Genomic DNA, 13,908 nt, shown 5'->3' on the forward strand with positions numbered 1-13,908 from the left:
GCATGGGCAGAGCTCCCACTGTGCTGGAGCCCCAGGTGCCTGTCTCTTGCAGGGTGCATGTCTCACAGGGAGAGACTCTGCCACCGAATGCTGCTAAAGCTATGACTCCATGGGCCAGATCCAGCTGATGAGCCATAGGTTGCCAACCCTTGCCATTAAGCATTGAGCAGAAATGCAGAAGACATAAAAAATTTGATTGACTATCCTTGATGTCATAAACACATCAATGATATTATTTCAGGCTGTCCCACCCTTTTTCACTCTCACCTTCTTAATGAGTATGGAAGTTATAAGGAATGACCACATTTTTCAACTATATCAAAATTGATGAAAAAATTACTACTAACCTTGGCTACACACTTTTAATTATGGTACTTTTGAATTGTCCAAATACTTAATGAACTGAAAGAGGTATGACCAGTTTTTTCATTTGTTATTGTTTACATAGTTATATATTATTTGTTTTGTACATCCAGGTCTCCAGTTTTGAAACCATTTTTCTTCCTTTATCCCAAAAGAAATGTTAAGGTAAGCACTACTTGTTAGAGGTCTCATCTTGTTCTGACTGCAGCAATGGGAAAAGCAAACCTGATTTCAATAGAAATAGGATCAGGCATTGTAAAGCTGCAAGATTTACTGTAAATTGTACTAAAATATATTTTTCCCTCAGATGATTATAGCATATATTTGCATTCCATGTTTTATAATATGTTAATGAAAATATTCAATGCTGCCATCCCATGATACAACTTATTGCTACTGGGTACATGTCTGCATGTGTGCCCAAGCTGGGACAAAGCAGCTCTGGCTGGCAGGGGGCCTCAAGGCTCAGCCTGCTAGCCCAGGGCTGCTCCCTACAGCAAAATGTACTTCAGAGGAGCTACCTGGGGCATGATGGTGATTCAGTGTAGGGCTAGCTGGCAGACAGACCCCTCACTAAAGCACCCTTGTGCCGCAGCTAGTTTCTCCAGAGTTTACATGTGTGCTGCTGCAGTTTTTTACTTTGCATCAGGATAGTACTTGTAAATACTAGTAAGGTATTTTATTCCAGCCTAGTAGGGGTGCACATGTAGACACCAAGATGTTTACTGTACAGCTAATTAGTCTACTGCTCAGTAAATGTTTCATATCGATGTGCCCAGCGTTAGTCTCAGTCCGTTTGAGACTGCAGTTGAAACTACAGATACACTTTTTCTTTTCCAGATGACTTATGTGATAGCTAGTATCCAAATGACAGTACTAGCATTTCATGATAAGGTATCCACACTGAAAATGCAGCTGATGTAAGAGTATTCTGATCAAGAGGTCTTAAATTCCACAGTACTAATTTTCCAAATGCTGTAACAAGAGAAAGAGGCAGCAAATTTAACCAGGGGCTCATAGGTAGCGAATGCAGAAAGTAAAAGATGGAACAGGTCAAAACATCAGCAGGATAACAAATTTATATTATTTACAAAATTTGCTTAAAATTTTTTTGCCATAGTAAAGATATCTTTTTAATAGAGAAAAAATAGAAGGCAGATCTAACACAGCAAATGTGACAACATCTTCTTGTGTTTCATAAATTAGAGGTTTATCATTTTATGTTGGAGAATATTTTTCCCCTGATCTTATGCAGTTGTCCCAACTCCAGCAGAGATAACTTAAGCTTTTATAACTCCATAAGGTTTCTGTTAAAAGACAGTATTTTTGAATGCGTGCTCTTCTTCAGTTAGGAAAATTTAAAAAATACCTCCCAACCCTAGTAAATCTACCTAAAACAAGGATAGTTGTTTGAAAATATTTTATCAGTTATGCAAACAATGAAATAGAACAACACAATTTGTCTTTATGGTCTGTTAGCATCTTCCTTAATGTTTTGTTTCTGTAAGGTCTGTATTGGTATTTATTTTTCACAATGCCTCAGCCACATTATTTTTTACTTTAAGAAAACACATGTACGTAATGCAACTGAGGTTATTATTTCCCCCGAAAAACAAAGTATAGAGAGAGTGATAACTCTGCCCATGGGGCTAAATGGTCTGATGTCTTCAAGGAAGAGATTGGTTGCTGTCTTATGCCAAATTGTGGAGGACGTTTGGTGCATAATGGATACAGAGCTAAATAGTGTAAAATTGTGCCAACATGGCACAGATCAAAAATATCCTGGAAGACAAACTTGCTCCAGGACTAATGGAATAGACTTTGCAACATTCTTCTACAATTCTAATAATTCTAGTAGTAAACAAGCCAAGGTTGATCTGATTCCTAATAATTGTAGTACCTGTTAATGCATAGATTTTGAGAGTAGCCCATTGATTAAACTTATTCCTAGCTGCTCCCATGAAAACATCATTTGTAATTCATACTTGTCTTTCTCCACTCTGTAAAGTAGAGGTCATCTTATTCTCTGGACTAAAAAGATGAACTATGTAATCTCATTACTGCAGTATTTAATATTAAATAGTGCTATATCTAGATGCAGGATTCATCCCTAGAATCAGCACTCTTTCTGAGGTGTTCAAGAGGTATAGTTTACCTTCCTTTTTGTTCCTTTACTTATTAAAGAAAAATGTAACTAGAGCCTTCTAACTTTATCTAAAAAGGACTAAAGCCTTGGAAAAATTATTTTTCCCATTCCTTCTCTGTCATGCAGCAGATAACAACTGATTAACAATCAAAATTGTATAATTGGAAGATTACAAACGAGTAACTGCCCACGTAAACAGAATAGTTTCAGTAGTTAGAGATTATTTGCATTTTATGAGAACTTCCAGGCAGTCGTTGAATCTTCTTTGCACATTGCAATTAGAGGCAGAAACTTCTGCAGATGTTTTGGAAGATTTTAAATATCTATTATAGGATCTGCTCGATTCTCACTTATATTTATGACATTTCTAGTAAGTAAGTGTTAATACAGTTTCCATTGAAAAACACATAAAGGAAAGGAATTCTATTACATTGTGCACCTAAATAGAAGTTTTCTAGCCATGTAAGTAGCCTTTTTGGCACTTACACACAGGTTGTGATTCTGTTATTCCTTTAGTCAGAAAACATGTATGCATGTGGACATAGACTGAGCATACACAGTAGGCTACTGTAACAGGGGGCCTTCCCAGGGCCAGTTAGAAGGTGGCCTGAGCTACCAATGTCTCCTAGCAAAAAGGAACGCATACACCCAATGGAAGGGCGGGGCCATCACCAGGGAGGACTATACTACTGCAGTTGCTCGGAGATGCAGGGGGGCACTCAGGAAGGCCAAGGCGGAGATGGAACCAGGACTAGCTTCCTGGATTAAGAACAACAAGGAGTCCTTTTTTAAATGCGTAGGGGGTAAAAAGAAGGTTCTGGGTAATGTGGGGCCCCTGCAGGACACGTTAGGAAATTTGGTCGTCACACCAGACGACAAAGCCAAGATATTTAACGATTTCTTTGCCTTCATTTTCCTAACCGGGGACCGGAACAGTCACCCCTCCTCTGGGCCCCCCTCAGGCCCCAAGGGAGGCGCATCTAGGCCAAAGGTTAGTGAGGAACTAGTTAGGGATCTTCTGGAAGGACTGGATGTATTCAAATCAGCTGGTCTGGACGATCTCCGCCCTAGAGTACTGAGGGAATTGGCTGAGGTCATTGCAGGACCCCTGGCACGGCTTTACAAACACTTATGGTGCTCTGGTGTGATGCCAGATGACTGGAAGAAGCCCAATGTATTTCCCATCTTCAAAAAGGGGAGGAAGGAGGACCTGGGAAACTATAGGTCAGTTAGTCTTACCTCGATCCTGGGAAAGCTTTTTGAGAAAATTATTCTGGCACATATCCACGAGGGGCCAGCAGGGGAGATTATGCTTAGGGGCAACCAACACGGGTTCATTAGTGACAGGTCCTGTCAGACAAGCCTGGTGGCCTTCTATGACCAGATCACCAAATCCTTAGATGCAGGGGTAGCAGTGGACATAGTCTTCCTGGACTTTTGGAAGGCCTTCGACACTGTCTCTCACCCTGTTCTCATTAAGAAACTGGGGGGCTGTGGTGTCGACACCCACACAGTCAATTGGGCTGCACCCAGAGAGTGGTGGTGGATAGGTCATTTTCGACTTGGAAGGATGTGGGCAGTGGGGTTCCTCAGGGCTTGATCCTCAGGCCCGCGCTGTTCAACATCTTCATCAGTGACTTGGACGAGGCGGTAAAAAGCACCCTGTTCAAATTTGCTGATGACTAAGATGTGGGGGGATGTGGACACACTAGAAGGAAGCATCAGGCTACAATCAGACCTAGACAGGTTACAAGGGTGGGCGGATGAGAATAGGATGGGATTCAACACTGACGAGTGCAAAGTGGAGCACCTGGAGAGGAACAACCAGCACCATACCTACAGGCTGGGGAACTCCCTTCTTGTCAGCATAGAGGCGGAAAAGGATCTTGGAGTCATCACTGATGCCAAGATGAACATGGGCCGGCAGTGTGGGGATGCAGTCAGGAAGGCCAACCGTACCTTGTCATGCATCCACAGATGCATCTCAAGCAGGCCCAAGGAGGTGATCCTCCCCCTCTATGTGGCACTGGTCAGGCCGCAGCTGGAGTACTGCGTCCAGTTCTGGGCGCTGCACTTCAAGAGGGATGTGGACAACATGGAGAGGGTCTAGAGGAGGGCCACTCGCATGATCAGGGGGCAGCAGGGCAGGCCCTATGAGGAGAGGCTACGGGGCCTGAACTTGTTCAGCCTCCAGAAGAGAAGGCTGAGGGGGGATCTAGTGGCCTGTTACAAACAAGTCAGAGGGGACCAGCAGGCACTGGGGAAGTCCCTGTTCCCCCAAGCACTACCAGGAGTAACCAGGAATAGTGGTCACAAGCTGGGAGAGGGTAGATTTAGGCTAGATATCAGGAGGGGCTACTTCAGTCAAGGCGGCTAGGATCTGGAACCAACTTCCAAGAGAAGTGGTGCTAGCTCCTACCCTGGGAGTCTTAAAGAGGAGGCTAGATGTACACTTTGCTGGGGTCGTTTGACCCCAGTACTCTTTCCTGCCATGGCAGGGGGTTGGACTAGATGATCTACTCAGGTCCCTTCTGACCCTAGAAACTATGAATCCACCTGTTTCTGGGCTAACTGCCTGCCTCTCGTCTGCCATGCCTTGATGAAAACTGATTAAGATCTTTATTAGGTGGGAGACTACCAATTTTGAACCCCACTGTTCAGGGGAATGTCTGCAGCTCCGTTCCACTCCTACATTGAAGCCCAAGCCTTGCTGATGGCATCCCAGGCAGCTAAACTCAGCCATTCCCTTTGCCCATTAGCTGTGGTCCCCTGTCTGGGACCTTTGACTCCCCCTTAGGCCCTGGCCCCATTTAAGGCCAGTTGGGACCCTGAGCCTCTTTGCTCTGTAGGCATCTCTTGCAGTGGGCCCCTGACCCTTTTGACCCCTCTCTGGGTCCTGGCCCCAGCATGTACCAGTTGAGCTGCTTGCCTGCTTTTACCCTCACAACTGCACTAGCAACTGAGCCACAGGCTTTTCTGAGATCTCAAAAGCCTGGACATTACCCAGCCAGGAATGTGCAGGGGCTGGAGGTTATTAGGCGCTTCCAACCCACCTTTCACCAGGGAGATAACTGGCCTGGCATTTTATGGAGCTCCCACACCACCAGCAGTCCCACCAGGCCTCCCTTCCCTGGCAGGGTGTAGTTTTAGGTCATGCGCAGGACCTGGAGCCTCCTCCATCTCTATTGCCGCAGCCCATAGATCTCCAACTTGTTCCTGTTCCTCAGCTCCACCAGCTGATGTCTCTCTCTCAGCTGCTAGCAGCAAACTACTGGTTTACCCTAGTTGTAGCCTGCTGTCTAAAGTGGCTGCTGCAATTAAGCACCTGACTGCTGCCTGCTCTGGCCCTTAAAGTGGCAAGCACCAACAATACCCTGCCACAGCTACACATGGCATTTTAGGAGCAGAGAATCAGAGCAGCTTAGAATGTTTTGACAAGTTTTATTTAAAAAGAAGAGGAGAGGAAAGCTTTGATGTATAGGTTCTAATGTGAAATATGGCACGTTTTAATTCACATTCTCCATGATGTGGCGAAATGCCGGGCTAGCGGCTCCGGCACCGCTTAGGGGAGCCGCGGGCTTTGCGGAGTTGTGCGAGCGCGCGGCTTGTGGGGCGGGATTGAGGTAGCTCTTAGCCGCCCTCGAGTTCGCCGAGTTGGCACAAGTAGACGACTTAGAGTAAGTAGTTAGTGTCTCTTAATCTATAGGGTGTCCGTTGGTTCACGAGGTTCCAGAGCCAGCCCTTGCGTTCCAACAGTGGAGCTAGTCCAAAGCTAGGTGCGGCTGCCGACTCCTTAAGTCCCAGAACTGGTCAACGGCTCATTGATATGGAATGTTAGTCATAAAAGTTATTACGGAGTAGATATAGAGTAAAATAAAAAGATTTATTCACTCACCTGGCCCCACCCTCTTACAAGTAAGAGGGGAGGCCGGTTGGAACAAGTTGCAGTAAATACAAGTATAGCGAGCGTAGGTATGCTGTCTAAGCTACGATGAGAGGCAGTCGAGAAGCGGAGTCTCCGATGTTTCTTCAGTTACAGTATGCTGGATACTAAAGGGGTCTGTTGGTTCACGGGGTTCCAGAGCCAGCAGCTGCCGACTCCGTAGTCCTAGAACTGGTCAACAGCTCATGAATGGGATATTCTATAGGGTGTCCGTTGGTTCATGAGGTTCCAGAGCCAGCCCTTGCGTTCCAACAGTGGAACAAGTCCAAAGCTAGGTGCGGCTGCCGACTCCTTAAGTCCCAGAACTGGTCAACGGCTCATAATTGGGAAACACAAAGCAATACTGTAACACAGTGAATCGTTGTCAGTTGTCGGATTTCTGAGGCCTTTATCTTCGCTGGGATATGCCCAGGCGGGGAGGCTGAGAACCGGTCTGCGGGGTGATCAGGCCCACAGAGTTTTCCAGTTGTCGTCTCTGCTGCTTCCTGCTTTTTTGCCTCTTTTATAAATGTTTGTTGGACTGCCTCTATGACACTAACTATAGTATACAGATAGGATAATTTTCTTTTACATAATTATTGCTAGGCAGATTTTCTACATAAGTTTCATTTCTGCAAATCCACACTTTTAGATAAATGAAATTTACAGAATGCGCATGTGTAGCTTAATGCCAGTGGAGAGAAGTACAAAGCGTTCATTTTGATTAACAGTCTACTTCAAGGTTACATAAATGTGAGAGTGCTGCGCGGCAGTTACACAAAAAAAAGAGAAAATAATATAAAGTCTTTGCTAAAAACTATAAGATAGTTACACATGACACTTAGTTTAATTTACATATTTAAACACTGGATTTCTAGTTGTGTGATTTAAACAGTTTAAAAATGGGTATATTTTTCAGATCAATATTTTCTTGAATGGACAGCAGGTAGAAGCATTTGAAGAAGATCTTACATTTACATCAGATGCAGTTGTTTCATTTGATCAACAGAAGACTGAAGATCAGTTAAAAGGTATCTTGTCTTTAATATCTCTGACTTTTCTTTTCATTAGTCACTTAGTCTTTATTAGGTTTCTTTTCCAGATAGGTCTACTCTGCGTTCAATATGTGTGGTGATGTCGTCACTGTGTTGTATGCACAGGGCATACAGTGAGAAGTGAAAACAAGCCAGAATCTTATCAAGAGATGAGGCATAACCCCACATTTATTAGAATGTAACATAAAACATGCAATATGAAGAGAAAAAAAAAAAACAGTAAGGTTATTTGCTTTACTCATTCCCATGCATATTCATCCGTTCATTTATGCAAAATAAAAAAAGCGTGCGCACACACACACACAGTTAGACAGTCCTGCAAAGGTTAAGGTATTACCAAGTTCTAAAGTTGCTCAGGTCAGTCTGGTGGCTGGCCAAACTGACCATGAGTGATGGAATCAGGTCTAGTTGGATGTGCCCAAAACTCCTTCTTGCAGTTGGAAAAAACCCAAAACCCTTTCTTTGTGTTCTTTCTTCATAGTGATAGGTGTCCATATAAGCCTATGGATTCCACTGAGTCAGATGCAAAGGTCAACCTCCTTGTCTTGTTGGCAGGTTGGGATTGGTAGGACATGATCTTCTGCTTTGTGGTCTGCAGTCTTCATGGGGGGGTCATTGCTTGCAGTCTTCAGCCGTCAGGGTGAAGCATGATCTAGTATTTGGTAATCCTGAACTGTGGGCTTGACATTGCTGCAGCCTTTAACTGTTAAACCACAGAGGGCTATTTTCACCTGCTGCAAGAGGACCGTCTTCCTTCACATTGTAACAAAAGAGTGAGTGATGTATGTATGTGACCTCTTTCCACATATGCCAGACATACCACAAATCTTGCATAAGCATTTTCCTTATACTAAATTTAAGTTCTCAAATCATGAGATCAATAGGTCAAATACGTCTAAAATCATGAGACCAATATGTCCAATATATTTATGCTAAGCAATAAGAAATTTAAAAATGGTGGTTAATTCCAGAACACTAATAATGACTGATCAAATTATTATAAAAAAAGTAAATCATAACAAGACTAACTTTATCTTAATGGTTAAATATTTCATTATACAAAAAGAAAAAAACAACAATATAAGCAGTCAAAGCAGTTATAGGTACTGTAATACAACTGCTGACTGTAATGCAGTGTAGACATAATTGAGGTACCTTTAAACTAGATAACTGCTACTAATAGCCAGGCTATCTGTAGCAGCACGATGTTTAGCATAAGCTAATCACCGAAGTATTTATCTAGTTTATTCAATGGATTGTCTAGACTATTTTCAGTATTTAAACTAGCTTATTATGAGAAATGTTTGTACACAAATTTATATAAACACATTGCACTCCCAACATGTTAGATGCTTGGTCAGGAACAAACTGCCCAATTGGGACAGTAAATGGGAGCACTTACTGCTTGAAATAGGATTCTGGTGAAAGGAAAGAGAGAAACTAAGGTGCTTTCAATGGAAGTTATGGTTTTAGAACACAACGTGTGTATAATTCCACTCAAAGGCCATTTACAGACATTCAGTTTCTCCGGGGGGGGGGAATCACCGCTCTCAGGAGAACCATGAATGTACAGATGTTCAAAATTTTTCTCCCAGAGTAAAAATGGTTGCTCTAAGAAAAAAAATTAACACAGAACAACCAGTGGTAAATCACTCTTGGAAGACAAAGGTCTGTACAAGTTACCTTTCTGAGAGAAGCCACAGCAGAATCCTCCAGCATCCCAGGGTGCTTTGCTCCCCCTTTCTTACCTCCAGAGACTGTTTCGTTCAGACTGAACTCCACTGCTTCAACCAAGCAGGAAGCAGAACACCCCTCCTCCCCCCCAGAATCCAATGTTGTGCTATAGGGAGACACACAGGCTTACTCTGCAGTTTGGGTCAGCCAATCAGGGCAGCCCTGTGCACTGCTCCCATTTGTCACCAGGCAGACTGAGGGAGCTGGTTGCACAGCATCAGCACTGCAAGTTCTCTATTCTTCAGGGGTTCAGCACTTAAATGTCTGTTCAGGAGTCTCCAGGTAAGTTTTTCTACCAAGATGTGAAAGGACAGGCCCTGAGGGCAGCCATGGCACCCACTAGGGGCCACACTAATCCTGTCCATGTTCCAGGTCCTCCATATACCCCCCTTTTAAAATTTTCTTGATATGCCTTAGTGTTCTTTCTATATTGATGAGGAGGCTGTCTAACCAAAATCTCCCTGGTCCCTAACCATCTCAACCAAACTCTGGTCTCTGGGCCCTCCATCAGCTAACAGAACCTCATCCGTTTCCTGGGGGTGGCTCACTTGCTTACTTGGAACTTCTTGTGCCCTCCTGGTACTACTCAAACTTTGTGGTTACAGCTTATGACCCTAGTGGCTTTAATTAAACCTTATGGGCTCTAATCATCACCTCCAGCTCCCCCATAGGCCTACTTGCTTTGGCCTGGCCTCTTAGTCTTGACCTCTTGTCAGCCACAGCTGCCCATGACACACTGTCTTAGCTCCAGCTCTCTCGGCTGCAGCCCACCCATGTTGCCAGCTCCTGGCTCTGGCCTTCTTGAGTACAGCATACATCTCTCCCTCACTCTCCATCATGCCCCTAGTAGACCTAAACCTGGAATGCCTTTCAGGTCCCCCTGCTTGGCCTCCTAACCATCCCAACAGCCACAAGTCAGTTGTCCAGTAAAACAGAAACAATGCAAGCAAGCTGCTTTAAATAAAACATTCAAAACTCTGGGTCACCATGCCACTGCAGAGGCCTCTTCCCCACTCATTGCCCCCCTCTGAACCCTGGCATACCTGACCTGGCCCACAGCTTCCATTCCTTACCTGCCTGAGCTGGCAGAAACTTTCCTTCTCACAGAGTTTAGGGCTGCACTGGTCTCTCTGCCTCAGGAGCCCAGACTTATATCCCCTGAGCTCGTGCTCTTCTGGTTAGGTGCTCTCTTCACCAGCTGCAGGAAACTGTCTCCCTGCATAAGAGAACAAACCCAGGAGAATTTTCCCAGGTTATTTAAATGCGTGTACAGAGCCTCAGTGAATCATGAATCCATTTAGGTTGTGTCTCTAGCTGGAGGTAGATGAGCACCATACAGTCCTGGTTTTATCTACTTGAAATCCTCCATTTCAAGGAAGAAAAAAGAGACTATAAGGAACAGAATAAAAAAATTGACATAATTATTACGTATCTTGTTAATTCTCATTTATAGTTTGACTTGAGAAAAGAATGCTTGGTTTTTCCTGTATTGATAATAGTAGTAAAGATTTTATATAGAACTTCTTATAAGTAGCTTTCAAAATACTGTCAAGATCAAAAGCCAGATTTTCCCCTTTAATTACATTTACTAAGTTGAAATAGTATTTTTGTATTAAAAATTTACCAGGATGATAGTGTTTGGAACAAATCAGCACCATTTAATCAGCCCAAAAATGTTCATAAGCCTTGAAGTATTAAAGTATAAACCTTAAGCGGATTAAGAATTCTTCGAGAATTTAATATTAAGATAGGGAAAAAAGTGATGGGGTATTTTTTAGTGTATACACACACACACACACACACCGCCCCCCCCCCAATCTTTGAGCAGCATGAAATATGTACATATATATGGGTTTTTTTACCACAGATGTGGATCCCACTAGCAGAAAACAATTTTCTTTTTCAGACAACATTACTATTTTTCTGTGTTGGCTAATTTTTCCATATTGGACTACTATTCAGTAAGGGTGCCTGTAGATGTACAGGATGCCTGCTTTGATATGCTGCAGTTACAGCACATCAGGGCTGTCTTGATTGGCTTGATGTGCAGCCACCTGTGGGCAGCCAAGTGGGTGGAAGACAGCTCCACTGGGAAGCTGTGTGCACTGGCTGGGCCAGAGCCGGACCAGTGTCTTTGGGAGGCATGGGGCAGGTATGAGCAGGAGCATAGTACAAGCTGCCCTGGGTGGGAGTTGGTGGAGCTTAGCCCCACCAAGAGCACTGGGGGGGGCCAGATGGGAGGGCTGCACTAGGACTTGCACCACACCACCCAGGGGAGCTCTCCTGAGTGTGTCCCCTACCCCCCCCACCCCTAATTGGCTCCTGGGAGCTAATGCACAGGCAGCTCCCCCCCCCAAGTATACAAGAATAAGACTTTATTTTTAGCGGTTACACAATCACCTCTATACACACTAGTAAAAAACCCCATAAAAAAAATCAGGAAAAAAAATTATTGTTTGAAATAAAGTTAAAATATGTTGTAGTAGATGTTTGATTTTTTTAATAATTTTTTTTTTTTTAATTTATTTATAATTTGTTAAAATTGTATCTTCTAAAAGCATTTATGTGCATGACTCTCAATAACTCACCAAAACTCATTAAGGGGCTTGCCAGCTGCAATAATTTCCCACCCCTGACCTGGGGGACAGACATTCAGAAAGCCTGAGCCTGAATTGATTCAATCTTTGCAGGTTAGTCTAACCTGGATAGGCAAAATCCGTTTTGTAACCAGACAGACATCCCAGAAATGCAGGTACATACCTGCAGTGGCTCGGGCTAGAAGCCGGGGGGCTCCCTTCCCTCACACAGTACTGAGCCGAGGAGGGGCATGACCATCCTCCAGCAGGACACACTGATTAGCCTAGCAGGGAATTGATAACAGTGTTTATCACCCAATTGAGAAAACAAGGGAGGGACATTACCAGCTATCTGTTCATTCTGCCTGTTGATTCAGCACGGACTATAGCCACATGTGGTCTGCTAGCTAATACACAGACACCTCTTTGCAAGGCAGAGGGGAGGGGGGGATTCCTGCTTAGCAGGAAGTGGTGAGAGGGAGTGAAGTGAGCAGTCTGCAGTCCATGCCGGAGCTGCAGCCAGGGATCAAAGTGAAGGGGCCAGTGCTGTCCTGGTATTGTAGTACTTCCAGGTCTGGTGCCAGTTCTCTGCAGAGGGAATTCCTGTCCTGTTGTTTATTTTAAGGGTCACACACACAAAAAAAAGTTTCTATTAGCATGTTTGGCCAGTATGGGCCATGTGCTTTAGAGCCATGTTCAGTGTTGGCTGCATTTAACCAGCTTCCTGGTTGTTTTCCATTACTGGTCCAGGCTGCTTTTGTCAGCAGTTTAATGATAGCCAATATATTTAATGAGGTTTCTTTGTATGTGAATATAAGACAAGGAACCTTTCCCCCCCCTCAGTGCTGACTGGGGGGATAACATTCTGTATTTGAGTAAAGGTGGTAGAAGGCTCCACCTCTCCTATTTGAGCTGGGCTACTGAAGCATGAAGCCAAAAAGAGAACAAGCAAGAGGAAGTTTAACTCCATATGTTCATGGTTAGGACAAATAGCTACAGGAGTAGAAATTTGGGTTCTAGGTTTTTGCTTCTAGGGTTATTTTTCCCCTCATTTTTTTTTAACCCAATTGCTGTCTAATGTGAGATGCATAAACAGTCCTCAGTGAAGCTTCCAGGGCCTACATTACTTGCAAATTGGATGGTAATCACTACAGAATGAGCATGGCATGGCTCAATATGGCACTGCCTTTTATTGTAATTCAGCAGTACCAGCACGCCTTAGAAAGCTCATCTCAGTTTTGTTCTAGGTCAGAAGTACTCCTAAAATAGTAAAGACTAAAACTTAGCCATATTCCATTATACATCTTTCAAAAAGTGAACAAGAACAAGCAAGTAGAGTATTTCTGTAACATTGTCAATTGAACACAATGTCCTAATCTGCTTAATTGTTATATTAAAGTATGGTAATACAGAAATGAGACTGTCTAAAAAATTTGACCCTAGGAATAAGATTTCCAACATATGTTAATTACCAATATCTGTAATTTGGACATTATTTCCCATTATTTCCTTGGAATAGAGGAAGCCCACAAAAGTAAAAAAAAAAAAAAAAAAACACCCAGCCAAATAAAAAACAGAAAAAAATAAATCAATCTACATTCAGTCCGTTAGGCATAAGGGCATACTTTCTGCAATACACAAACTTCTGTTGCATAATGAGGCTGAAGAATACCTTATAACAATTCTTTGGAAAGAGATCTGGGCAGACACATTGCAGTTAGCATTTGAACAAAACTTTTTTTTTTTTTTTAAATCTCTGTTAAACATATAAGGTATGGTTCTCTTGTGACCTTGCATTTCTTTCATCTACTTCCCCAAGTGTTCAGTCACTGGCTGTCAATAGTTTTTTTTATGAGTTAGACAATAATCACTTTTCATTTCTTTTTCATTAAAAGTGATCAGCAAACTGCATACAAGCAAATTCTTCAAAAGTGTTGGTGAACAAAAGTACTGAAAACATTCAGGACTAAAGTATTCCTGATGTCTTATCCCACTTAATAATGTGTGTGTACCAACTGTAACTATAGCAACATGCTGAAGGCTGGTGGTATTACAGCTTTCCTTTTCTTATCCTATTATTTAGGAGACATAATAAACAGTTTCCGAAAATGC

General features: G+C 43.1%; 1 protein-coding gene across 1 annotated transcript in view; it reads left to right on the forward strand.

Moving 5' to 3' along the window:
- LOC149870541 (uncharacterized) overlaps window positions 1-13,908 on the forward strand; it is a 115,025-nt gene that overhangs the window by 76,833 nt on the left and 24,284 nt on the right. Inside the window, exons 15-16 of the mRNA XM_090036447.1 lie at window positions 477-528; window positions 7,351-7,462. Coding sequence (XP_089892573.1) covers window positions 477-528; window positions 7,351-7,462 — 164 coding nt within the window. The remainder of the gene's footprint in view (window positions 1-476; window positions 529-7,350; window positions 7,463-13,908) is intronic.

The sequence above is a fragment of the Crocodylus siamensis genome, chromosome 2, assembly GCF_052110815.1.
Source record: "Crocodylus siamensis isolate JL-2025a chromosome 2, ASM5211081v1, whole genome shotgun sequence".
In the NCBI taxonomy this organism is placed as follows: Eukaryota; Metazoa; Chordata; order Crocodylia; family Crocodylidae; genus Crocodylus; species Crocodylus siamensis.